Source organism: Gobio gobio, assembly GCF_949357685.1.
Source record: "Gobio gobio genome assembly, chromosome: 25".
Taxonomy (NCBI): domain Eukaryota; kingdom Metazoa; phylum Chordata; class Actinopteri; order Cypriniformes; family Gobionidae; genus Gobio; species Gobio gobio.
This window is the reverse complement of record NC_137121.1, coordinates 5,800,877-5,827,612: the sequence shown is the minus strand read 5'-3', so window position 1 is coordinate 5,827,612 and position 26,736 is coordinate 5,800,877. Positions and strand designations below refer to the sequence as shown.

At 39.5% G+C, this 26,736-nt stretch overlaps 2 protein-coding genes across 6 annotated transcripts in view; one reads left to right on the top strand and one right to left on the bottom strand.

The window, feature by feature from the left end:
• The first annotated feature begins 513 nt into the window (after positions 1-513).
• Positions 514-16,302, top strand: adpgk (ADP-dependent glucokinase). 4 transcript variants are annotated; one of them, XR_013816021.1, is made up of 9 exons: positions 514-590; positions 2,768-3,003; positions 4,095-4,320; positions 4,908-4,970; positions 7,089-7,209; positions 9,884-10,080; positions 10,282-10,380; positions 13,737-14,652; positions 14,872-16,301. XR_013816021.1 is itself a non-coding variant. In XM_079810197.1 (8 exons), exons 2-8 carry the CDS (start codon positions 2,771-2,773, stop codon positions 14,298-14,300), a joined length of 1,503 nt encoding a protein of 500 aa, XP_079666323.1. In that variant the 5' UTR covers positions 514-590; positions 2,768-2,770; the 3' UTR covers positions 14,301-16,302. The 4 variants fall into 4 exon arrangements, 2 of the variants coding, with proteins under 2 accessions (XP_079666323.1, XP_079666322.1); XR_013816022.1 differs by having other exon boundaries at positions 13,734-14,652; XM_079810197.1 differs by having other exon boundaries at positions 13,737-16,302.
• bbs4 (Bardet-Biedl syndrome 4) overlaps positions 16,296-26,736 on the bottom strand; it is a 22,585-nt gene continuing 12,144 nt past the window's right edge. For both annotated transcript variants that reach the window (XM_079810195.1, XM_079810194.1), the window contains 8 exons: positions 25,661-25,715; positions 25,258-25,326; positions 22,559-22,711; positions 22,303-22,474; positions 20,276-20,345; positions 20,043-20,187; positions 17,401-17,608; positions 16,296-17,314 (listed from right to left, as the gene is read on the bottom strand). In XM_079810195.1, the coding sequence (XP_079666321.1) occupies positions 17,184-17,314; positions 17,401-17,608; positions 20,043-20,187; positions 20,276-20,345; positions 22,303-22,474; positions 22,559-22,711; positions 25,258-25,326; positions 25,661-25,715 (1,003 nt within the window). In that variant the 3' untranslated portion in view covers positions 16,296-17,183. The remainder of the gene's footprint in view (positions 17,315-17,400; positions 17,609-20,042; positions 20,188-20,275; positions 20,346-22,302; positions 22,475-22,558; positions 22,712-25,257; positions 25,327-25,660; positions 25,716-26,736) is intronic.

The window sequence follows — 26,736 nt, the reverse complement described above, 5'->3', positions numbered from 1 at the left end:
TAGATCTCGAATGGCTTTATTTTAAAATAAAGTCTTATAATTATTATAAACATAAATATATAAAAGTTTTATTCGCTGTTTTAAAAATGTATTGATCTGTTCTTCACTATTTGTTTGCTGTGCTTTATATAATTTGCTTAAGGTGTGTTACAAAAAAACTTGCTGAGCTCTAATAATTTAGACGTGGCGCCGGGCAAAGATATTTTCACCTTGCGTTAGTGCGTCCACTCGAGCTGAACTTCCGGTTACGTTCCCAACGCTCGGCGGAGCTTCTGATTGGTTACTTTAGCGGCAACGTTTGCCCAGGTTCCCCAAAAGACAACAACACTGTTCTATTAGGGGGTTGAACGCTGAAAATTACATACATTTGAATTAAGTTTTGTATGTTGTAATATGAATTAGCTCTCTGTTTAATTTTATTTCCAATTGTACCTCAATGATATTTGGTTTGAAAACTTACTATTGGCTGCCCTCAGGAGAGAGTGGAGCGGCTAGTCGCTAACAAACAGACTTTGCCTCGACCAAGAAGGGTGACACAACTCAACTTCACCACATACACACACTCTTTCGTCTCGTCTATCATCCGTCAGGTTAGTGATCTGCCCATCTGTTCGGATTAAAGAGTGTTTCGATTATATTAGCTTAAAGATAAAGTGTTGTGTTCTGGTTATTGCTGTGTAAACTGGTGGTTTGTCTGCTATGTGGCTAGCTCATGATAGCTCATTGATTTCACTCCAACATGTAACTTACTTATCAGAAATGTCATTTTATTTATAACATCATTTTAAACAACTCAAATGCTGCAGGTGGTCTCTGTCAGAGGTGTGATTTTATTTGAAGTGTTAATTTAAAGCCCCATACATGAGCAGAAATGGGCTGTTAGCACTAGCCAGCTACTGCTGGTGTTGCACAATTATCAGCTTTCAATTTAATCTAACCAGTCAAACAGTCTGGGATTATATATATGGAGAGAGATCTGTGCGCGTGCACAGCTCCTGCAGTGTTATAAATAGATATGCATTGGTTTCAGTAATCTAAAGTCTACTTTCTGTGTCCATGTTCACAGTGGCCAAAATAACATGGTATTACCATGTCAATCGATTGTCCTGAAAAACATGATAGTGCCACAGTATGTCAAACATGCAGCTGCACTGGTACCATATCAAAAAGCCAAGTTTGACCATGCTACATCCCCAAAGTCCAAATATCATGGTATTATCATGATGCATGTCTGAAAATGTGGTATCACCATGATATGTGTCCATGGTATGCGTTTAAATAAACCATTGCATTGCCATGGTACATGTACTAAAACATGGTATTGCCATGATGCACGTCCGAAAATGTGCAATGGTATGTGTGTCCATGGTATTCATGGTGTGTGTCAAAACAAACCATTGCATGACCATGGTACATGTACAAAACATGGTATATGTCTAAACAAACCATTGCATTACCATGGTACATGTACAAAAAAAGTGGTATTATCATATGTGTCCAAAAAAAAACATGGTATTTATGGTGTGTTTAAATAAACCATTGCATTGCATGACCATGGTACATGTACAAAAATGTGGTATTACCATGATATGTGTCCAAAAAAACATGGTTTTTATGGTATGTGTTTAAATAAACCATTGCATTACCATGGTACATGTCCACAAACATGGTTTTTACCATGATACATGCCCAAAAGCATAGTATTACCATGGTACATGTCCAAAAACATGGTATATGTCTTAACAAACCATTGCATTACTATGGTACATGTCCAAAAACATGGTATATGTCTTAACAAACCATTGCATTACTATGGTACATGTACAAAAAAGTGGTATTACCATGATATGTGTCCAAAAAAACATGGTATATGTCTAAACAAACCATTGCATTACCATGGTACATCTACTAAAACGTGGTATTACCATGATATGTGTCCAAAAAACATGGTATTTATGGTATGTGTCTAAATAAACCACTGCATGACCATGGTACATGTACAGAAACATGGTATTACCATGATATGAGTCCATGGTATTCATGGTATGTCTAAATAAACCATTGCATGACCATGGTACATGTCCAAAAAATGTGGTATTACCATGGTACATGTCCAAAAAACATGGTAATACCATGATATGTGTCCAAAAAACTTTTTTTTTTAATGGTATGTGTTGAAATAAACCATTGCATGACCATGGTACATGTACAGAAACATGGTTTTTACCATGAAACATGTCCAAAAGCATAGTATTACCATGGTACAGGTACAAAAACATGGTATATGTCTAAACAAACCATTGCATTACTATGGTACATGTCCAAAAGCATAGTATTACCATGGTACATGTCCAAAAACATGGTATATGTCTAAACAAACCATTGCATTACTATGGTACATGTCCAAAAACATGTTTTTTTACCATGATACATGCCCAAAATCATAGTATTACCATGGTACATGTCCAAAAACATGGTATGTCTAAATAAACCATTGCATTACTATGGGACATGTCCAAAAAATGTGGTATTACCATGATACATGTCCTAAAACATGTTTTTTACCATGATACATGCCCAAAATCATAGTATTACCATGATATGTGTCCAAAAACCAGTGGTATTTAGTATTGTATCTCAAAATAAACCATTGCATTACCATGGTACATGTCCCAAAAACCATGGTACCGGATAAAAAGGCATTGAAATGAAGCCCCCAGGAAGAGCTGATGACTGAACAGGAAGTCTGTGATTGTGTGTTTCACAGGTCATGTGGAGGAAGGCCGTGCTGGTGGCCATGTTGGCGTTGGGGATGGGTTATCTGTTCCACACTGACCCGGAGCTACCGTCGCGCATGCTGAACTACGTCAGCCAATCCCTGCCGCAGATGGAGCCGAGTGGCGGCTCAGAGCCCCGCCCCCCGACCCCGGAGGAGGCCATCGCTCGCGGCTGGCAGACCATAATCACGGCTCCGGCCCGCCGCTGGGGGAGAGTGGCCGTGGGGTGAGCAAACATTTATTCTTTCTTTCTTTGTTCATTGTTTCGCTTAGTTCTTCTGTTGTTTGTGCCCTTTAGTTCAATCGTTTTTTGTTTCTTTCCTTTTTTTGTTTTGTTCAAACAAACCTTTTGATAAGTATTATTTACATACTTTTAGAGTATTTATTATTTTTAATTCACTTTTCATTTTAGTCATTTTGTTATGTGCTTTCGTCATTTTTCCTAAACATTTCTATTTTGTTTTATTTTTATTTCAGTTTTACTTTAGTACTTCAACTTAATCTTATCCTTTCAAATTATGATATTACTTTTATTTTATATTTAATTATATATTTATTATGAATGAATTAACTGATTATTATTATTTATGATTAATTACATATTTATAAAGCAAATTTTCTAGTTTTCGTTGAAGTATTTTTCATCTAAGATTTATACTTTATTTTATTTAAATGACTGAATTTTTAAAAATAGTTTTAGGTGACAATAACAAGATAGTTATGAAGTCACTTTTTTCTTTTGTTTGTTAATTATTTCAGTTAAACATTAACAAATAAACCATCTTTCTAGGAAGTTGTGACTTGTTCATTCATTCTTTAAATTTTTTGTTGATTATTTCATTTTTTGATTAATTCGGTAACACTTTGTATTTTTATTGTCAAAAGATTAATCGCGATTAATCGCATCCAAAATAAAAGTTTGTGTTTACATAATATATGTGTGTGTGTACTCTTAATTATTATTTATATATAAATACACACACAAGCATGTATATATTTAAGATTTCTTTTTTAATATATATATAAAACATTTATATTTATATATATATTATAGATTATATAAATGTATATACATGCAAATATTTCTTAAATATATACATGAATGTGTGTGTATTTATATATAAATAATAATTAAGAGTACACACACATATATTATGTAAACACAAACTTTTATTTTGGATCGTGATTAATCTTTTGACAGCCCTAATTTTTATGAACTAAGACACTTGCACAATAGTTCGGGCCTCATTAGTTCTGGCACGCAGCAGGTCTGGACATGTGTGGGTGTTCCCATCATGCCTTTGTTTCCTCCATCAGGGTGAATGCCTGTGTGGATGTGGTGGTGTCCGGGGTGGGACTGCTGCAGGCGCTTGCTCTTGAACCAGGATCCGGCGGAGACCATGAGGTGCTACACAACAAAGAGGACCTGAAAGAGGCCTTCATCCACTACATGGGGAAGGGTGCCGCCGCAGAGCGCTTCTTCTCAGATAAGCAGGTTTTCCAAAGGATCGCACGGGCGGCTGCAGAATATCCCGGCGCTCAGGTGTGCAATAAAGTGTTTTATGACATAGGAGTGGCCTTTACAACTAGTAAGTGTTTCCTTGGGGGATGAGCAGAGCGTGATTGGATCGAGATTAGCCGGTCTCTGAGCACACTAAAAGCTGTCCGACAGGTTTCATTCAAGCCTTACTGTGATTAAATTCAACGCAGATGCTGAAGCGTGCGATCTGATTCTGCATATGTCCTATAATATCTGTTTTAATTTTGGCATGTGCTGTAAATGAATCTGGCCCTTGAGATCCGATGGTTTAATTTGAATGCACGAGAGGGAGTTGGGTTTCTGTGTCAAATTTAATTTTGCATAATCAACAGTAATTAATAGGCGCAGCGTTCAGAGTGAAGCTCGTCCATGCCAGGCTATTTTCATGAAACATAATTTTACAATATTCTTCTTACACGAATATACAATATCTGGCATTTATATAAGCACTTTCAATTTGATAGAAAATTTGACATTTTCTTAAAAATATCCCCATTGCAGGATCATTTGCTCCATAAGACACTTGTGATTGATTTTGATGTGACCAGATTTCTGAGATTTACTCAACATATTTGTCTTGCTTCTTGCAGCTTTATGTGGGCGGAAACGCTGCTCTGATTGGCCAGAAACTGGCATCTAATCCACAACTCGTGGTGAGTATCTGTTGTACTACTAAGCAAGCTTCAAACTGTTCTGCTAGTAGGGCTGCAACAAACGATTATTTTAATAATCGATTAATCTAACGATTATTAGAACGATTAATCGACGATTATTGACGTTCTCATCGACAACTAATCAGTACATTTTGAACGATTATTCAGCTTTTTCAATTTGTTAAAACATTGAGTTATACATATTCTAACTATAATATATAAAAAAGAAAATTACTTCAGCTTTTGAAATGGTTGTTTTAATGAACTTTGAGCCAAGTTCTCAGAACTCAAATCACACACAAATGCTCTCTAACATTGTCTAAATATTCTGTTCGCTTTCAATTGAAAAAATAAATAATAATAAACAAAAATTAGCTGCATTACAGACAAAAAAAAAATAGATGTTTGAATGTAAACCTCTCTTGGCAGCAAATAATAGGCCCACTGCTTTTCTTAGAACTGAAACAGAAAAAGATGAACATTTACTTCAGGACACAAAGAATGGTAAAAATATTAATCTGCAAATGACATCGCAGACAAAATGACATTATATTAATTAATCTCTTACATGACAATTGAGCTGACTCATTCACCTTTTAATTAACAGTATGAAAAAGTAACTGATATGATATTCTTCCTAACATCGCCTTTTGTAAGTCTTCATGCGTATGGAACAAAATACAGGCAAGTGATGAGACTCTAATAAGTGTTACAATAATACGACAAATTTTTTTTTTTATTGTCGACAATGTCGACTAATCATTTCAGCCCTATCTGCTAGTGCTAAAATCACTGATGGCATCACTGGACAAAGCTCTCAAATTGTCCTGAATTTCCTTTCCATAATAACGTGATTAATTTTTAAGGGAATGTTTACACAACACCGTTTGCAATTGAAAAAAATTCACATTTACACCACAACTGCATTTGAGGCCTGAAAACACAACCCTCTGAAAACGGTTTTCAACGTGCAAGGTTTTGATGCCTTTACCGTCTCCATGTAAACAACAAAAACGCGAATTTGTGAAAACGGTGACGTTATGCGCATTACTCGTTCACGGCGGGTTTCTTGACAAAGCGACATCTCCAACTACTGGCCTGGCATGCATGATACAGCCTTTTTGGACATTTTTGCAGATTCATGTGAACAGGGATAATTTTGACAACGATGTCATCTGTTTTTAGTACAACGTTGTCATGCCTTGCACACTGAGTAGGGGTGCACGATATTGGATTTTTGCTGATATCCGATAGACGGTGTGTAAACGTAATTGACACAACGTGAGGTTGTATTTCGTTTTTAAAGGGTTAGTTCACCCAAAAATGAAAATTAGCCCATGATTTACTCTCCCTCAAGTCATCCTATGTGTGTATGACTTTCTTCTTTCAGACGAACACAGATTTATATAAAAAATGTCCTGGTTCATTTTTGAAGTCCATAAAAGTGCATCTATCCATCATATAACTGCGTCACTCGGCTCCGGGGAGTTATTAAAGGCCTTCTGAAGTGAAGTGGCGCGTTTGTGTAAGAAAAATATCCATATTTAAAACTTTATAGACTAAAATAACTAGCTTCCGGCGGTCAGTGGTACGCAAGTCGGCTCAAGGTGAAGGAGTGACCCTTGATAGCCTGACGTTGTTATACTCAATTCTAGTCAGAAAATGAGTCTGCTCCTGCTCCGTTGGGCTGTGATTATGGGGTGTGTTTCAACCGAACCAGGAAAGACCTCAATTGGATAGACCTACAACCAATCAGAGCAATGGAGCGACGCATAACATTAGTTGTTAAATGTCAACAGAACTCAACTGACCTGTGTTGCCAAGTCCGCGGGTTGAAGCGACCCCAATTATGTGATATTTAGACCCAGGAACGTGAATTTTAGCAGGCAACCCTACCAAAAAAACACACATTTTACCCCACCCCCCATCACCGAATTCAACACAAGCGCTCTTTGGTGGCGTGATGATTACGTTACTGTTGATCATCTGTCCATCATCGTATAAAGCCTGCCCTGACAATTTGATTGGTCCAACTTTCGGACTTTGTGTGCAAAAGCAGCTCCTTCATACCTGATGAGCACCTGATTCCAGTTCTTAAAGAGTGCTGTGCTCTCTCAGGTCCTCTTGTGTGGTCCGGTGGGGCCGAAGCTTCATGATATGCTGGATGAACAGATCGTGGTCCCGCCAGAATCTCTGCAGGAGACAGACGAGTTCCACCTTATCCTGGAGTACAAGTCAGGTGAGATTCCCTCGAAATGACACTGGCGAACCGTTTTAGTTCTGTGACTTTGAAACATTGAATACTCAGCAATTAATTGTTCACAATAAGACAAGAAGCCGTCCTTTTTATTAGGTACACCTCTCCAGCTGCTCGTTAAGGCAAATATCTAATCGGCCAATCACATGGCAGCAACACAATGCATTTAGGCCTGTAGACATGGTCAATACTAGGGGTGCACCGATCCGACTTTTTCAGTCCCGATACCGATGCCTGGGCTTTGTGTATCTGTCGATACCCGATACCGATCCGATACTATTGTTGAATTAATAATAAACTGTATATCTTCCACCTTATACCTTCCTTGAAGAGACTAAAGGCACCAGACTTTACTAACTAAACATAACTAAGACAAAATAACAGATGAATGTAAAGTGTTGAATTCTTATTTATTTAAAAAACAATTGTGCTTTCAAATCTAAAATAGAATGTAATCAAACTTCTTTAAATAAATAAAATGTAGCAGTGGAAACAAAAAACAGTCAAACATACAATAGTAATCTGACAGTTACCAAACATTTTTTACACTACAGATAATTGTTTTGGTATATAATCATATCAATATTAAAAAGTAGCATTACAAATTAACAAATAGTCTAATTTTCTACCATATGCAATTTAATAAAAATGATCAGCTAGCTAATAACAACTTTGTTCTGGTTTCACCTCACTCCAGATTAAATGATTGTAGGCTAGGCCTATTTATTTTACTACACATTGTCAACAGAAATAAGCTGAAATACTGTTGATAATTAAAAATAATTCTTACTACCCACTCTTGCTTAATTGGGTAAGCACTTGTGTTCTCATTTCAGATGCGTTCTGAGTAAATTAATAAACTGATTCATGAGTTCAGTGTTGGACAGTTCAGTTGTTCTAACCAGTCATTAAAATGATTCGGTTCAAAGGAGTCATTAGGTGGCGAATCGGACATTAGCAGACGCGTTGTGTGCGAATCCCGTCTGTTAGAACATCGCGAAAGATGTCAACACACAGAAAACACTTCATAACTGAATAAAATTTGTCTCCCGTTTATTGAAAGTATGCTTTATGTCAGCTGGTAAGAGAAGAGGCAATGTTTTTTGAGCGCAATTCACAACCAGCGATATTTCAAGGACAAATTTGTCCGAATGTGTCACGTGCAACATGGTTTCGGTCTTCCGACCTTTTGATTTGGATTAATATGTGAAATATGAGAGAGCTAACGCTGATTATTTTGAAGACCCAGAGAGTGTGCGCGGGGGAGGAGTTCTCTGATCGGTCTCTCTGTCACTCAGTCACAAGCGCAGCATCTGTTCTACATCACTCGTAAATCACAATAACTCATCAAATTAGGCTTTGGCGGCCGTCAAAAAATGTTCAATGCAGGAAAAACCCTGACTTTGCAGTAATACCACCTCCCCTCGAAACATTTAAGTTACTTTGCAGACACTGCGAACTAGTTCGCGTGGCAAGCGTGAAATATCTCCTCCACACAGCCGAGTCTCTTCTAGCATGCGACACACGTGAAGCTGACGAATGACGTCGGTTCTGCTGCGATGGAAAAAAACACCTGGATCGGCTTGTGGATCTGTTCATTTTTCCGATCCCCGATCCAGCTATTTTGTCAGTATCGCGGCCGATATCCGATCCTAATATCGGATCGGTGCACCCCTAGTCAATACGATCTGAAGTTCAAACTGAGCATCAGAATGAGGAATAAAAGTGATTTAAAACCCCTTAACTCTCACTGTCCCACAGGTGGGACGCCTGGTGCTCTTTTTTTGATCGCCTTTTTTTTCCGTATCATATATTTAAGTAATTATCATAAATGAGGTATCATTCGAAAGCTTACAAACTCAAAATTCATCCTGTGAAAACCGTTTTGAAATCGGACATTGTGTTCCCATGGAAACGTTACTCTAAATTCTTCTAGCGGGCTCCTCCCCCTAGTGGGCGTCGTCATGTTTCATATTACAACAATTATTTTAACGACTTTATAATCAAAATCTTTTCCAATCTTGACAAAACACATATCGTCGGAAAGGTCTGAGTCTCAAGGGTCCATATTTGGTGACTGTTTTGTGATGGAAGTGATATTTGGACAGAAATTTACAGGAAAATGCATAATCAATGGAATTTAAATGACACTCGGTGGCTATTTTTGGTACAGCGCCTAAACAATCTCATGGGGACTTCAATTTTTGTGATATCAACTTCAAATTTGGAACACAACTTGGTTAGACATATGGCTTTGATTTTATAGTAATTTTATAGTTTTTTTGTGTAAAATATATATTTTATATGAAATAAAAAATATTTAGTACAGTATTTTTCATTTTCAGTAAATTTAAACTTCCATAACATTTTCATACTTTCATATTTTGAATTGCTTTCACTTAAGCAATAATCTGCAGAGTGTCTTCTTTAAAACGAAACCAAACATAGGTCTATATTCCTAAGCATTCTTGAATTATAGCCCTTTAAGTTTGGATAGTGCATTTTCATGTGTATTCTCAAAAAGGGACAGTTAAAGGTTTAAAGGACTTTGAAGGTGGCGTTGTTGGTGTCGGTCTGAGTATTACTAGCAAGGTGTACCTAATAAAGTGGCCGGTGAGTGTACATTAAGAAAGTCAAAAGTGTTTCCTCTCTACAGGTGAACAGTGGGGTTCCTCGAAAGCTCCTCAGGCGAACCGCTTCATCCTGTCCCATGATGTGTCCAATGGGAAAATGAGCATGCTGGAGACGTTCATTGCCAGTTTGGAGGAGTTCGAGGCGGATCTGGTGGTTCTATCCGGACTGCATATGATGGAAGGAATGGGTCGAGATCTCTGGGATAAACGACTGAAAGAGGTCTGAATCACTCAATCTGATCACTGGTTACCGCATATTTAATAACAGATGGTTCTTGTTCCAAAACCTTTTGACAGGTAGTATTTGCAGCTCTGACTGAGTAACAGTCATATTTTAAGGTCACTTCACCGCGGCTGCTTCTTACTAGATCGCAAGCATTTAGTCTTTTTTTAATGGTGACTGTGTCCTGACTTCCTGCAGGCGGTGGTGGCCATCTCAGACGTGAGGAACGAGGTGCCCATCCACCTTGAGCTGGCCAGCATGACAGACAGAGACTACATGAACCGCATCCTGGAGGAGGTAATTGTGTAGGTTTAATGAATGCTAACGCTCAGTTGATATGCAGTAAGGATGAAGTTTGGGGATTATTGTTAGTGGTGTAAAACAATGAACAGTGTTGAGGAATGTTACTTTGAAAAGTGTTCCAGTGTAAAAAGTCATTGAATGTTACGTTTTTCTGATGTGCTAGTTTAGCCTCTCTACAATCAAGAACAATGGCACTATCCTTGCATTTGTTTAATTCAAAATATATATAAATGTCAAACCTTTATTAATTTATTCACGTATTTAGGCACAGATAATAACCAATAATCTTAAAATGACCAGGCTGATTAATTCATATATCAGTCACTAGCATACACGTCTTCATAGGAGTTATGTGCTTTTGTTGCATTGCACTTTTCATGACTGCGTTATGCTGCGTACACACCAAACGCGAATAGAGCGTCAAAATCACGTCTAGTTGGACGCTTGAACATTTTGAATCCATTCGCGCGTATAAATCGAGCGTTTGAAGCGAAATAGATGCGCGTTCAAGGCGCTCCCAGGAGAAATGTCATAAAACACAACTCTACCTCTTTTCATTTTCATTAAAAATATATATTAAATATTAATAGCCACACAAATGTGCTCCAGGCAACATTATCTTCACTGCATGTATATTTAAATATCCTTAAAAAATAAAGTTATGAAACTTCTCTTTGCCCTCAGTCAAAACGATTTGGCAGACAACAAATTATAGATTCATGACACCAAAGATCGGCCATAGATCCACACAAGACGAACCACCACAGGACATCAGAGCCAGCGGCAGACGGCAGAAGGACTGGCTGAGGAAAGGCTGCTCTCGCCGGGGTTAATGAGCGCTGAGCGCCGCTGATCCACTGGATCTCACAACTCCAAAAACACAAGATTTAAATAGGTGCTCTCTTTATAAATAAACCACAGATTTGAGCTTTAAACAACTACATTCTCACCTGAAAAAAATCTTAAAACTACATTTTGTGACACAATAGTAGTATTTTTAAATTATGCAGGGTTTCTCATCACGTCACTTTACCACGTGACCGCAGCGAGCAGGCTCCTGATTGGTTAACAAGGCGCGAATTGACGGCAAAGTTAAAAATTTTCAACTCAGACGTCAGACGCGAATTCGCTTCAAACGCGTGAATGCACAAAAAGCACCATTCGCGCCGCAAGACGCTCAAATCGCGTCTATCGCGCCACAGGACCTCCAGACGCGAGTCAACGCGCCTTTCCATTGACTTAACATTGAAATCACTCGTTCCAGACGCTCTATTCGCGTTTGGTGTGAACACAGCATTATGAGGAAGTTTTGGCCCCACTTTTTATTAGGTGGCCTCAAGTACTATGTACTTACACCAAAAAATAAGTACAATGTACTTACTGTGTTCAAATTGTGTTGCAAAACCCTTTTGCTGATATTGAGGTGGGATAAGGGTAGAGTTAGGGACAGGTGTGGTGGTGTGGGTAAGTTTAAGGGTAGAGTTAGGGACAGGTGTGGTGGTGTGGGTAAGTTTAAGGGTAGGGTTAGGTGTAAGGGAAGGGTCTGCAGTGTAATTACAAATGTAACTACAGAAATTAATTACAGATGTAATTACAAGCAGGTATTTTTAAAAATGTAAGTACAATGTAAAAACATGCATGTACACAATAAGTGCATTGTATCAAATTATTAATTAAAATGTTAGTACATAGCAGGGTTTTTCCTGGGTCAAAAATGGTCTTCGGTGGTGGTTGACACACACACACACACACACACACACACACACACACACACCCTACCCACGTGATCTGCGAGCGCAATAATGACAATACATTTAAAAAATGCTAGTAATTTTGATCATCTTATTTTGATATCTCATATTATGTATGATCTCTTACATCGACGTTTGTTATTGTTTTTGTTCCTCATTTTTTACACTATTTACAGATAATTGTTTTGGTATATAATCATAACAATATTAAAAAGTAGCATTAAAAATTAACAAATAGCCAAATTTTCTGCCATATGCAATTTAATAAAAATTATCAGCTAGCTAATAACAACATTGTTTTGGTTTTACCTCACTCCAGTCTAAATGATTGTAGGCTATTTATTTTACTACACATTGTCAACAGAAATAAGCTGAAATACTGGTGATAATTAAAAATAATTCTTACTATCCACTCTTGCTAAATTGGGTAAGCACACTTGTGTTCTCATTTCAGATGCGTTCTGAGTAAATGATTAAACTGATTTGCTAGTTCAGTGTTGGACAGTTCAGTTGTTCTGGCCAGTCGTTAAAATGATTCGGTTCAAAGGAGTCGTTAGGTGGCGAATCGGACATTAGCAGACGCGTTGTGTGCGAATCCCGTCTGTTAGAACATCGCGAAAGATGTCAACACACAGAAAACACTTCATAACTGAATATAATTTGTTTCCCGTTTATTTAAAGTATGCTTTACGTCAGCTGGTCAGAGAAAAGTCAACGTTTTTTGAGCGCAATTCACACCCAGGGGTAATTCTAGGAAAAAATTGTCCGAATGTGTCACGTGCAGCATGGATTCAGTCTTCCAATCTTTTGATTTTGATGAATATGTGAAATATGAGAGAGAGCTAACACTGATTATTTTGAAGACCCAGAGAGTTTGTGCGGGGGAGCTCTCTGATCGTTCTCTCTGTCACTCAGTCACAAGCGCAGCATCTATTCTACATCACTCATAAATCACAATAACTCATCAAATTAGGCTTTGGCGGGACAATTTTTTGGCGACGCCAAAAAAATTTCAATGCAGGAAAAACCCTGCATAGTAGTTAAAGCTACACTGTGTGATATTTTCCCCCATCTAGTGGTGAAAAGGTATATGACCATCCAGTGAATATTAGTTTCTCTTCCTCTCAATTCCGATTTCGTTTTAACTCCTACGGTGGCCGATTTAGTCCAAGATTAACATGGCTTCAAGTTCGACCTCGTCCACATTCGACACGGTGCCATCGAGTGTTAAAACACGAAAGGCGAAGCTTGAATTTACGGGTATGTCCCTCTTTGGCTAATGTACTTTCAAGATGGAGGAGCAACATGGCGACCCGCATTCAAACCCCTCACCCGTATGTATTTTCAATAGCATATTATAAACTTACGAGAATACTTTATTACTTGAAAGAAGTAAATGTACATTAATGAGCACATATATTTTTGAAAGAACTAAGTGTTTTTAGCTAAGAACAAACTAAAAAAGTTTAGCTTTAAGGACACCTAATATAAAGTGGGTCCGAAGTTTTTGTATTTGTCACCTGAAGAAAAACTATAAATTCAACATGTAGATTTTCCTCTACAACATTCAGGTTTCTTTGCGCTCTTCTGTTCCAGCAGGTCATTCCTATCGTGAACTCCATCGGCCTGAACGAACAGGAGCTGCTGTTTTTGACCCAGTCCGGAGGAGGACCTCACGCTGACCTCACTTCCTGGGACGGCGTACCCGACGTGGGCCGCGTCAGCGACATCCTGCTCTGGATCTTGGAGCAGCACGGCCGGGCGGACCCAGAATCCGAGGCCGATCTGACGCGGATCCACTTCCACACACTGGCGTACCACATCCTGGCCACGGTGGACGGACACTGGGGGAACCAGGCAGCTGCGGTGTCAGCAGGAGCCCGTGTGGCCAGCAGTCAAGCCTGCGGCCTGCAAGCGGTGGATACTAATAAGGTGGTCCTCAAGGTGCCTTTAAACTTCTACAGCTCCTTCTCAGAACCGAGGGAGAGCCTAAAAGTGGATCCGACGAGACCGGTTACCACGTGGCGCAGAGGGAACGTGTCTTTCCATCTCACGCCGGTGCTGGTGTGCAAACAGCCGCTTAGGACTGTGGGATTGGGGGACGCCATCTCAGCAGAGGGACTTCTGTTTTCAGAGGCCACGCCTCCTCCGCCTGAGCTCTAAGAGCTATGTGAAGAAAGACGTCGTTAGATCCTCTTCTCGAAAAAGACTCGCAGAGCATCGCGAGTGCACTGTCCTCTTTCCAGAGACTTTGTTGTTGCTACTTATGTCTGAAATCATATTGTGAAAGACAGCACTGAACGTAACGACGCCATTTTGTTTTGATCGGTGGAATAAAGTTCGGTCATCATTCACTCACCCTCAAACCTAAATGACCTCCTTTATTTTCAGAAGAAATTGGGGTGGGTTTTGGGCAACACGAGGGTGAGTAAATGATGACAACGGTGAACTACTCCTTTAGTTTTTTAAAACTATGAGAAGACTAACTCATACTAACAGGAGCAGACCTGTGGTTGCTATTGGGGCGGCTGAAAGGGGAACCAAAGGATGATTTTGATCTCAATTGAATACCCTAAACCAGGGTTCCTCAAATCTTACCCTGGAGGTCCAATGCGCTGCAGAGTTTAGCTCCAACCCTAATCAAACACACCTGAACATGCTAATCAATGTCTTCAGATTCATTAGAAAACTACAGGTAGGGGAGTTTGATTAGGGTTGGAGCTAAACTCTGCAGCGCATTGGACCTCCAGGGTAAGATTTGAGGAACCCTGCCCTAAACACTCCTTTATTTGGTATTTGAACCGTTAATAAGCATCAGAACTTCAGGTTAACCAGGTTTATGCAGTCGAGTGATACATGTTTATCCATGTCAAGTAATGTAAAGTTCTCTTATCCTAATGAAATTAAGTAGAAATAAGTAAAGCAATGTTCCCAATCTAGTCCTAAATAATAGTTTATACTTAATAGTTTAGATCCCCAGCTTATTAAATGCACATAAAGTCATTTAAATATTAAGTACCATTCATTATTCTTGTCTTAAAGGGATAGTTCACACAAAAAATGAAAATCCTGTCGTCATCTACTCGCCCTCAAGTTGTTCCAAACCTGTATGAGTTACTTTCTTCTGTTCTGTTGAACACAAAAGATGATATTTCAAAGAATATAGGAACAAAAAATACTATGATGAGGGTGAGGAAATTACACAATTAAAATGTTTGGGTGCACTATCCCTTTAAATGTATCTTATTGTTCTTAAGGGTGGGACTGTAGCTGTAGGGTTTTGTACGTTGGTACCAGCATCGTTTGTATATAATAAGAGAGATGGTAAATATTTTACAGTTTGGTCAGCTGTGATTTCTGGTGAATCATGTACTGAAGGTGGCGTTAAAGACGACTGTTGTGATTTTATGATGCTTCCTATCACACACACTATGTACTGTACATACAAATGACGTCATTTATTCTTTTTTTTTGTCATAAAGCTGATCTTCTCAGCCATGTTGTACCATCCACACACTTTCGACGTATCATTTTTAATGTTTTATTTGGGACGTACTAATTAATCTCAGTATGTGAATGGTCTTAAATCAGCCTTAACGTTTGACGAACCTGAGGCTTTTTAACGAAAGCTTAACTTTGAACAGTCTTAGAAACATTCAGCAGTGCTGGAAACGAACCACGAATGAGTTTACAAACAGTTTACACACACACACACATGCGTTTCATGAATAAGCCGTTGGAGGAAAAGCCTCGGCTTGTGAAATCTTGTTCTGTGTTTCTGTTACACTCCATGTTGACGCTGTTAGTTTCTCAAACCAACTTCTAGTAATGGTTACGCCCGAAAGTGTTTAGATTTGACATCCGTGTTAGTGTGATTTGAACTGCAGTCATGTTTTTTGAGTTTGACTTTATCAGAAATACTTAGAGATGGGTTTATTGTTTTGCAAATGTTGAGTCTTGGTGTGAGAAACTAACAGAAAGTTCATATTCATGCAACTTTTAGGTATATATAAAACATTTTAGGGTTCTAGTTTGCACATGTGATTATGCAACAAAGTCTTTACCGGGCAAAATGTCAATCATAAATGTTAACGCTAGAAATATTAGCTGTGTTAACATGAGTATGGAATATTTTTATATAAATAAAACACTTCTGTTCCAGTTATAAAATGTCTTTTTTATTATTATGGTGTGGTTGTGTTACAAAGATCAAAATGTTGACATTTACATTTATGCATTTGGCAGACGCTTTTATCCAAAGCGACTTACATTGCATTCAAGGTACACATTTTAGATTTTTGTCAGTTCTTGCTTTCCCTGGGAATCGAACCCATGACCTTGTTGTTGCTAGTGCCATGCTCTACTGTTTGAGCTACAGGAAAGTTGATAATGTTTTTTTTTTTGGTGACTATTTACAATAAGGTCCCATTAGTTCATGTAGAAAATGCATTCAATCTCTAGCTCAGCGATGAAACTCAAGAGGGCACAGGCTGATCGGTCCTTTACATAGCACAAGCTGATTGGTTCTGCTGATCCTGCAGCCAATGAGATTGCTTGCTCAACATTTGGTCAGATACAAAAATTCTAGGGGCGCCAATAATTGTGGCCGACGTGTTTTGGAGAAAAGCATTTATTTCGTAATGCGATTTACCCCCCACTTTCAATTCAATGAAAGGTTAGATTTTTGCTAAGGATAAACACTGCAGATTTATTTTTACAGCCATCTTTGATCATATTAACCAGGAGTGCCAATAATTATTTTTTAACGTTCGTTAATAAAAAAATAAAGCTGTACAGCATTGAATACTATTAATAGATACAACTTTTAATTCTAGTTATGTGTTATTAAATACTGGAATTGACATTAACGATTTGATTGACTAATGGAAAAGTGCTTTTATACAAAACTTTCATATGCAATTATAATATTTCTGATTTTCTTTATTTAATGTAATCATTCGAACATCTAAAAATATGTGATTGTAACCTGCACTTTAATTAAACTAAATATGTACATTCATAAGTTATAAACATAAAGTTTGAGCTCTATTCAGCCACTGCTTTCGGTTTACTCTTCTCTGTGAGTTTGGCCGCCTCCTCTACCTCATCCTCATCCTCGGGGTCTCCAGGAGTGACTGTAGTGGGAGACGGGACGCTGCTCACATCCGCCTCGGGCTCTGGAGAGAAAGACGGAGCATTGGGATGAACCTAGCGTATACGAATCCAGCCATTGTCTGTCAGTGTAAGTCGAGGGGTTCTGCACCTGTGGTGATCTGCATGCTCTTGCTGTAGCCTGCGGCTGAAGACATGGCCTGACCCAGGGCCTGGTTGGTGCCCAGGGGCTGCTGGGAGCTGCTGGGTTTGCTGGAGGAGGACCGGTGGCTGGTCTTGCCATCTTTGCCCGGTTTGCTCCAGTACAGGTTCTCACCCGCCTGTAGAGCGGCACCCATTTTCTGAGCCATTTCAACCATCTGTGTGAGAAAGAGACGAGACCGCCTGTGATTCATGGCAATGTGAGCATGTGTGTGAGAAACATAATTTTGTACTAATTACCAGATTGATACAAATGAGGAAGAACAGATTAGGAAAATGCAAAAAAAACATTATTTTACTCATATTCTCTATATTAGTTCCTAGCCATATGGGCCTAGAAAATCAAAAATTTTCATTTTCCGTCGGTCTTAATACACGATGTAACGACAGAAGAGTCAAGTTTTAAAAAGGAAAATTATCGAAACTCTCTGGTCATTTTTTTGAGCGAGATGCTAACGGTCTAATCAGATTCAATGATCTATGCTAAGCTATGCTAAAAGTGCTACCGCCAGACCCGGAGATCGGCTGAATGGATTCGATAATGGTAAAAATCAACTGTTTAATTCATGGCAATGTGAGGATGTGTTTTTTACTAATTACCAGATTGATACAAATGAGGAAGAACAGATTAGGAGAATGCAAAAAAACATTATTTTCCTCATATTCTCTATACTAATTCCTAGCCATATCGGCCTAGAAAACCACAACTTTTCATTTTCAGTCGGTCTTAGTACACGATGTAACGACAGACGAGTCCAGTTTAAAATAGGAAAAATATCTAAACTCTTTGGTCATTTTTTTGAGCGAGATGCTAACGGTCTAATCAGATTCAATGATCTATGCTAAGCTATGCTAAAAGTGCTACCGCCAGACTCGGAGATCAACTGAATGGATTCGAAAACAGTAAAAATCAACGGTTTAATTCATAGCAATGTGAGCATGTGTTTTTTACTAATTACCAAATTGATACAAATGAGGAAGAACAGATTAGGAGAATGCAAAAAAACTAGTGCTGTCAAACGATTAAAATATTTAATCGCGATTAATCGCATTAATGTCATAGTTAACTCACAATTAATCGCACATTTTTATTTATTCTAAATGTCCCTTGATTTCTTTTTGTCCCATTATTTTTTCTTATTTTAATGCTCTTATCAACATAGAAAAGTGGATCGGCTTGCTTTGTTCAAATGTTTGTTTTATTGAAAACAACATTGGCATACTTTAGTGTTCGATTTCACACCAACATTCTCACTTGGAGCAAATAATCTCACACAATGTAACACTGCCCATCAATAAAAGGGTGAAACAAATACTTTGTTGCACAAACAGCCCCTTCAACAGCCCTTTCTAAGGGATCAAAACAGGGTGATACAAAATAAAATTACAAAGTGCACATGCAAGGTAAACTAGGACTCCGCCTATAGTGCAGTTAAACCAGGGGTCGCCAACTAGCGGACTCCGGTCCGAATCCGGACCGCGAAGCCTTTTGACGTAATGAAACAGTTAACGTTGCAATGCTCAGTTACTACGTTCAGACCCAGACGCGCGGTCAAGCATGCAGTGAAGAAGAGACTGATGGTGCGTTCACACCGGACGCGAATGACGCGACATGCACGCCGCTTAATTCGCGCCGCAGAATGTCTATTTGCGTCTTTGCATTGACTTAAATCACTCGCGCAAAACGCTTCATTCGCGTCTGGTGTGAACGCACCATCAGAGCAGAAAGCAGCGCTCAAGACAAGCACTTTTAGTTGAAGACCCCTGAGTTAAACCATGGCATAATACGTTTCTCATTTCGGCGTCTCACGCTTGCCATCCACGTCTACTCTTTTAATGGCCCAAAGTGCGGGCAGCCGCAGCGTGCCTGATGTTTTGTTTCCGGTCTAGCTACATCCGGAGTGGTGTTGTAGTTTTTCTAACGTTACTAGTTGTTGCAACAGCATGTGAAAAAACTACAAAGTTTGTTAGACCAAAAAGAACGTTAATCTCGCGATAAAAAAATTGACGCCGTTAAAATAGGTTTGCGTTAACGTCGTTAATAACGCGTTTAACTGACAGCACTAAAAAAAACATTATTTTCCTCATATTTTCTATACTAATTCCTAGCCATATCGGTCTAGAAAATCACAACTTTTCATTTTCCGTCGGTCTTAGTACACGATGTAACGACAGACGAGTCCAGTTTAAAATAGGAAAAATTTCTAAACTCTTTGGTCATTTTTTTGAGCGAGATGCTAACGGTCTAATCAGATTCAATGATCTATGCTAAGCTATGCTAAAAGTGCTACCGCCAGACCCGGAGATCGGCTGAATGGATTCGATAACGGTAAAACTCAACTGTTTAACTCTAGGGGAGACGGAAAATGAGCCTATTTTCAAAAATAGTGGCGTGTTCCTTTAATATGATTTACAGATTTGATAACGTTTGTGAGGATTGTGGCATCAAATCTTTAAAAGACACCTGAGGGTTTTGTTTTTATTGCTAGTAAACTACATAATCATCACCAGAACGGTTGTTTTGTCACATTCAGTGTCAGTCATATGTTCTCTTCATGTCTAAGTGGGCAGAATAAGACCAGGCGTCAGTACCTCGGGGTCAAACTCTGTGTTGCTGTTGTTCTCAAGCTGAGCGTTGACTTTTCTCTCCATCTCCTGGTACTGCTGCAGGGCGGCCTTCTTATCGCCCTGATTATACAGGAACACCACAAAGTTCAGGCTCACCAGCGAGTTTGACCTGTCAGGGCAAAATTCAGCCACTTTAACTCAAGTTCTGCATTAGCTCATGTAGATTAACCAGCACAGATCAGGGTGTGAGAACATACTCATCTAGCTGAACCGCCTGCTCGTATGACCTGCGGGCGTTATCGGCGTCATCCAGATTGGTCAGGGCAACTGATGAAGATAATTCAAACAAATTAAACTGGATTCTCACATTCACAATGCTCTTTAAAGGGATAGTCCACCCAAAAATGAAAATTATCCCATGATTTACTCACCCTCAAGTCATCTTAAGTGTTTATGATTTTATTCTTTCAGACGAATAAAATCGGAGTTATGTTCAAAAAGTCCTGTCTCTTTCAAGCTTTATAATTGCAGTAATAGTTGCTTTGTTTTTGAAGTCCATTTCCGTTTGTGTAAGAAAAATAACCACATTTAAAACTTATAAAGTAAAGTAAAGGCACTTTCTTTTTCACGGAAGGCGATCGACCGAAACTTTACTTGATAAAGTTTTCAATATGGATATTTTTCTTACACAAACGCATCGATTCGCTTCAGAAGGCCTTTATTAACACCCCAGAGCCGCGTGAAGCACGTTGTTTGATGGACAGATGCATTTTTTTATGGACTTCAAAAACTATTACTGCAATTATAAAGCTTGGATTAGCCTGGACTTTTTTAATATAACTCCGATTTTATCCGTCTAAAAAGGAAGAAAGTGATATAAACCTAGGATGACTTGAGGGAGAGTAAATCATGGGCTCATTTTCATTTTTGGGTGAACTAACCCTTTAAGGAACCTGACTTTTACAACTATAACAAATATATTTTGTTTAATAAAAATAAACATTTAAAAGCAAAGTCGCAGATGTGTCCTGGGAAACTGGCGCAAAATATCTGTAATACTTTTTCGTACATCATAAATGAACTGTGTCTCTGTGTTTGGCAAGGCAATCGTGTGAGACGCTTCTGGGAAGGAATTAAACCAAATCATTGTGATGACAGACTTTGGCTCAGGCATTTCAGAGCCGCCAACCCAGCATATGAGATGCTGTGATACAATTGGCCCGCTGGTTAGTCCAGTGATCCAATCACATCCTCTGTTGAGGCAAAGTCATGTGAGTTTTTTGTTTATTTGGTAAATGCGATTCACAGATGTGCTGGATTTGATCAAGTTTGTGAGGATTGTGGCATTAAATCTTTAAAAGTTTCGTTTTGAGGCACTTTTTATTACAAATAGACTACATATCCATTTCAAAATCAAATTTCAAAATATCTATTTCTCAGCGGGGGCGGGGGGGTTAATTGATTTTCTCGAAGTGACAACATACAGAGCCCCTAAAATAAAAAAATAAGTATACAGGCTTCTGCATGCACATGAGGAACTTTTTCGTGCCCCTGAGAAACTATTCCCATGTGCATTTTTTTGTGTACAATTTCTAGTTTTATATATACCATGACCCATTTCCTTCGTGTGTCACTGCCATCTTACGAGAGCATAGACGCACATGAATTAATAGAGATCTGTGCTCATAATTTGGTAGTACCTCTAATGTCAATTATGTCCAATTTAACGCATCGTCTGTGGCACCGGAGAAACCATGACACGAAACAGGCTGATGGCACAATATTGCTGTGTGCATTGTCCTATATGCCAAGTTCAAGGGTCTAATAAAAAGACAGGTACTGTGAAAAAGTGTTAAAAAATGTGGCTTTAGTTAGGGCAGTACATCATATTTCAAGGCCTTAGGTCTGCTTTAACACACACTCTGTGGGGGCCAAGAAACCACACCGCGAAATGGGCTGATGGTGCAATAGGTGGCTCAGTGTGCATTGTCCTATACGCCAAGTTTAATGTTTTCTCGTGCACACACAATCCTCTTAAGAGTAATACTGTGCTAAGAATATTGTGAGAAGAAACCCCAAATGCGATGTGATTGGTCCACTGGTTGCGCATCGAGGGATTTATTCAGTATATGTGTTTCCATCGAAGTTTATGCGCATGTCTTCTTATCGCATAAAACATTTCTCTGCTTCAACTTTTAGAATTTAAGCACATCTTGCGATGTCCCAAAAGTTGCATAAAAATAGGTGGCTGGAAACATAGCTATTGATTATGGGATGTATGTACCGGCCAGGAGCATGTAGAGTTCGCTCATGCGTGGCCTTAGGTTGATGGCGGCGCTCAGGAAGTGGAAAGCTGATGCGTATTGCTGCATGGTGAGATGAACCAAACCCAGATTATACAGGATCTTCCAATCAAACGGAGACAGGTAGTTCGCCCTCTTCAGACAGCTGATGGCCTGGAGGAGAGAGGCAGGAGGGACATGAAATCAACAAGGGATGAACTAGGGTAGAAAATGTTCCAGTGATGGTCTGTAACTCACAGCGACGTATTTCTTTTTGCCGAAGAAGCACATCCCGATGTTATTCCAGAGCGGGGGGCTCTCGGGGACAGCGTATGCCGCTACACGATACTTGTTCATGGCCACGTCATAATCTCCATGAGTCTGCATCATACTGCCGGCGGCGAGGATGGCCTGAACACATGACGGACAACAGAATGCAAAAAAATTATATGAAGGAAAAAAAATTAATTACAGCCAATATTTTTGTCACAAATTCCCAAATATTATTTAAATCAATGTTTCTCAACCAGGGGGCCTCAAAATGACTTAAGTTATCAAGTTGTTAATGTTGTTTGTACACTCACCTAAAGGATTATTAGGAACACATACTAATACTGTGTTTGACCCCCTTTCGCCTTCAGAACTGCCTTAATTCTACGTGGCATTGATTCAACAAGGAGCTGAAAGCATTCTTTAGAAATGTTGGCCCATATTGATAGAATAGCATCTCGCAGTTGATGGAGATTTGTGGGATGCACATCCAGGGCACGAAGCTCCCGTTCCACCACATTGAGATCTGGTGACTGTGTGGGCCATTTTAGTACTGGAACTCATTGTCATGTTCAAGAAACCAATTTGAAATGATTGGAGCTTTGTGACATGGAGCATTATCCTGCTGGAAGTCGCCATCAGAGGATGGGGACATGGTGGTCATAAAGGGATGGACATGGTCAGAAACAATGCTCAGGTAGGCCGTGGCATTTAAACAATGCTCAATTGGCACTAAGGGGCCTAAAGTGTGCCAAGAAAACATCCCCCACACCATTACACCACCACCACCAGCCTGCACAGTGGTAACAAGGCATGATGGATCCATGTTCTCATTCTGTTTACGCCAAATTCTGACTCTACCATCTGAATGTCTCAACAGAAATCCAGACTCATCAGACCAGGCAACATTTTTCCAGTCTTCAACTGTCCAATTTTGGTGAGCTCGTGCAAATTGTCGCCTCTTTTTCCTATTTGTAGTGGAGATGAGTGGTACCCGGTGGGGTCTTCTGCTGTTGTAGCCCATCCGCCTCAAGGTTGTGTGTGTTGTGGCTTCACAAATGCTTTGCTGCAGACCTCAGTTGTAACGAGTGGTTATTTCAGTCAAAGTTGCTCTTCTATCAGCTTGAATCAGTCGGCCCATTCTCCTCTGACCGCGAGCATCAACAAGGCATTTTCTCCCACAGGACTGCCGCATACTGGATGTTTTTCACACCATTCTTTGTAAACCCTAGAAATGGTTGTGCGTGAAAATCCCAGTAACTGAGCAGATTGTGAAATACTCAGTCTGGCACCGACAACCATGCCAGGCAAAAGGTGAAAATTGCTTAAATCACCTTTCTTTCCCATTCTGACATTCAGTTTGGAGTTCAGGAGATTGTCTTGACCAGGACCACACCCCTAAATGCATTGAAGCAACTGCCATGTGATTGGTTGATTAGATAATTGCATTAATGAGAAATTGAACAGGTGTTCCTAATAATCCTTTAGGTGAGTGTATATATATGTTGTGTTTTTAATATGCTTTAAGACAAACCATGTGCAAATTCATAAGTCAACACCATTGCTGAGTATTTTCTCTTTAAAACTGCAGTGAACCAAATCGCCGGTGTTTCTGCCGTCAAAAATCTCCCTGTAACCAATCATGTCACGAGGGGGGCGGGGCATTAGCATATCATTAACTATTCTCTGAAGCAGGGGCGTCTCAAGAAAAGCAAGTTATACTGGTGTATTTTTCAGTTGATATGAAAAATCGGGTAGTTTTAGCAATATAGCGGGTGAATGATGTATATTATGATGAACTGACGTTCTATGATGTTCAAAGTGTTTCTAAGGATGCTGGTTTTCAGAAGTCAGGAAGACCGCAAGCGCTGTGATTGGTCTGCCAGAAGCCCTCCCTCAGGTTTAGCATGTTAAGCGTACCAGAGGTTCTTGGTGCTAATCCACCATTGTATAGTATAGTCGTCTTTTATGAGTTTAATAAAGAACGTCTCTGCAACCTCCCGCAGTTTCTCTTGAAGCCAATACGGAAGTGACTTAAACTGCAGTTCATGGACTGGCCACTAGAGACAGACTCCAGAAGGAGCAGAATCTCATTGAGCTCATGTTAAAATGCCCAACTTTACAGCAGAAGAACACATGTTTACAGTCTGGGACAGATTGTGGTTTTGGTCAATACGGCTAATTTTGCCCTTCATGACGACTGTGAGGGGGTGAATTATTTTATAACTCATTCGTTTACATTATATAAAGCCTTGAAGTTCTGCATAATTAAGGGCGTGGCCACTTTGAGTGACAGGTGGATTGCCGTTTGTCTGCTGTCTGTTAGTCACTTCAGCTCCGCCCACGTCCCGCCTCTTTGCCCATTTTCTGTTATCCGGGAGTGACGAGCGATGACGCGCTGCCAAGATGGCGACGGCCAGCTCGACCCTACTTTACTCTTCAAAACTGCTCTTCAGAATCCTATGGGTGACGTCTGGAAAAAACTGTTTCCATTGCCGTTTTGTGAAAATGTCCTTTTTCGAATTGCCTGAAAAACCACCTCATGTGAGCGTAAAAACTTTTTAGCGATATATGGGAATCTTTGCGAAATTGGCACGTTTCCATTGGCCGTGTTTTCAATTTGCGCATTTTGGAGGGCAATGGAAATGCGGCTAGTGACACTTAGGGTTGGTGAAAGTGCATCCCACCTTGAAGTTGTTGGGGTCGTATGTCAGAGCGTTCCCAAGGTGCTCAAAGGCTTTCTGGTATTTCCCAAGCTAATGAGAGAGAAGACAGAGGTAAACACAAAAACACTAATAACAGACACATTTACTGTGTTTATGCCCCCTGGACACAGGGTTGTTGCTAGAGGTTTCTAACGGAGTCCACCTTAAAGTGTCTAGTCGTTGATATGCATCTATGCGATTTTGCCATTTTATCATCCACCAGACAAACATTTTAAGTCTACTCACTATGAAAAGTAACACATTTTGAGGGGTTAGGAGTTTGTTCAAATCTGAATTTGATCATAAGAATCAGTGCTAGTATCATCTGTTTTCTGTGTTTGAAATCAAACTGACGGCATGAATTATTTGTTCAGTGGCCACTCACCTGCATGTAGAGCAGTCCCAGCGTGGTCAACAGCTCTGTGTTCTCAGGAGAAAATCTGACAGACAGAACCGTGAATATTTCTATTAATTTCTACTTTATTTAAAGTAGAAAGATTTTTTAATACTCTGACACTATTTTCCTGAAAATTAAGCACATTTGACTGTAATGCAGGGATTCCCAAGCGTTGTTTGCCAGCCAAACCCCTTTGATCTAAAATATTTGCTTGAGATTTTAAGTTAAAGGGTTAGTTCACCCAAAAATGAAATTCGAAGCTTTATGAATCAGTGAGTCGATTCAGCAGTTTGAATCGCCAAATTTCAGCAGTTTGGCAGTTTGACACGCGATCCGAATCATCATTCGACTCACTGATTCATAACGTGTTTTGAAATGGACTTTGAAATGGACTTTGTAATGACGTCTTTAGCACCTTTTAAGGGTCTTGAGAGTGAACCGTGCATTGTGCCAATGGAGGCCTTTCAGAGCCATCAGATTTACACTAAAATATCTTCATTTGTGTTCTGAAGATGAACGGAGGTCTGACGGGTGTCAAACGACATGAGGGTAAGTAATTAATGACAGAATTTTCATTTTTGGGTGAACTAACCCTTTCATATCTCATAATAATAATACATTCACATGGTCACAGTTTCCCGGATGCTGGTTAATGGTCACATGACAGTCAGGTATACTAATATAATATTTTATTGAATCTTTTTTTTAGTATGCATTTCAATAATTTATCATTTTTCGGTGCATCCCTAATATACACCGATCAGGCATAACATTATGACCGGTGAAGTGAATAACACTGATGATCTCTTCATCTCCTGTTAGTGGGTGGGATATATTAGGCAGCAAGTGAACATGTTGTCCTCAAAGTTGATGTGTTAGAAGCAGGAAAAATGGGCAAGCGTAAGGATTTGAGTGAGTTTGACAAGGGCCAGATTGTGACGGCTAGACGACTGGGTCAGAGCATCTCCAAAACTGCAGCTCTTGTGGGATGTTCCCGGTCTGCAGTGGTCAGTCTCTATCAAAAGTGCTCCAAGGAAGAACCAGTGGAGAACCGGCCACAGGGT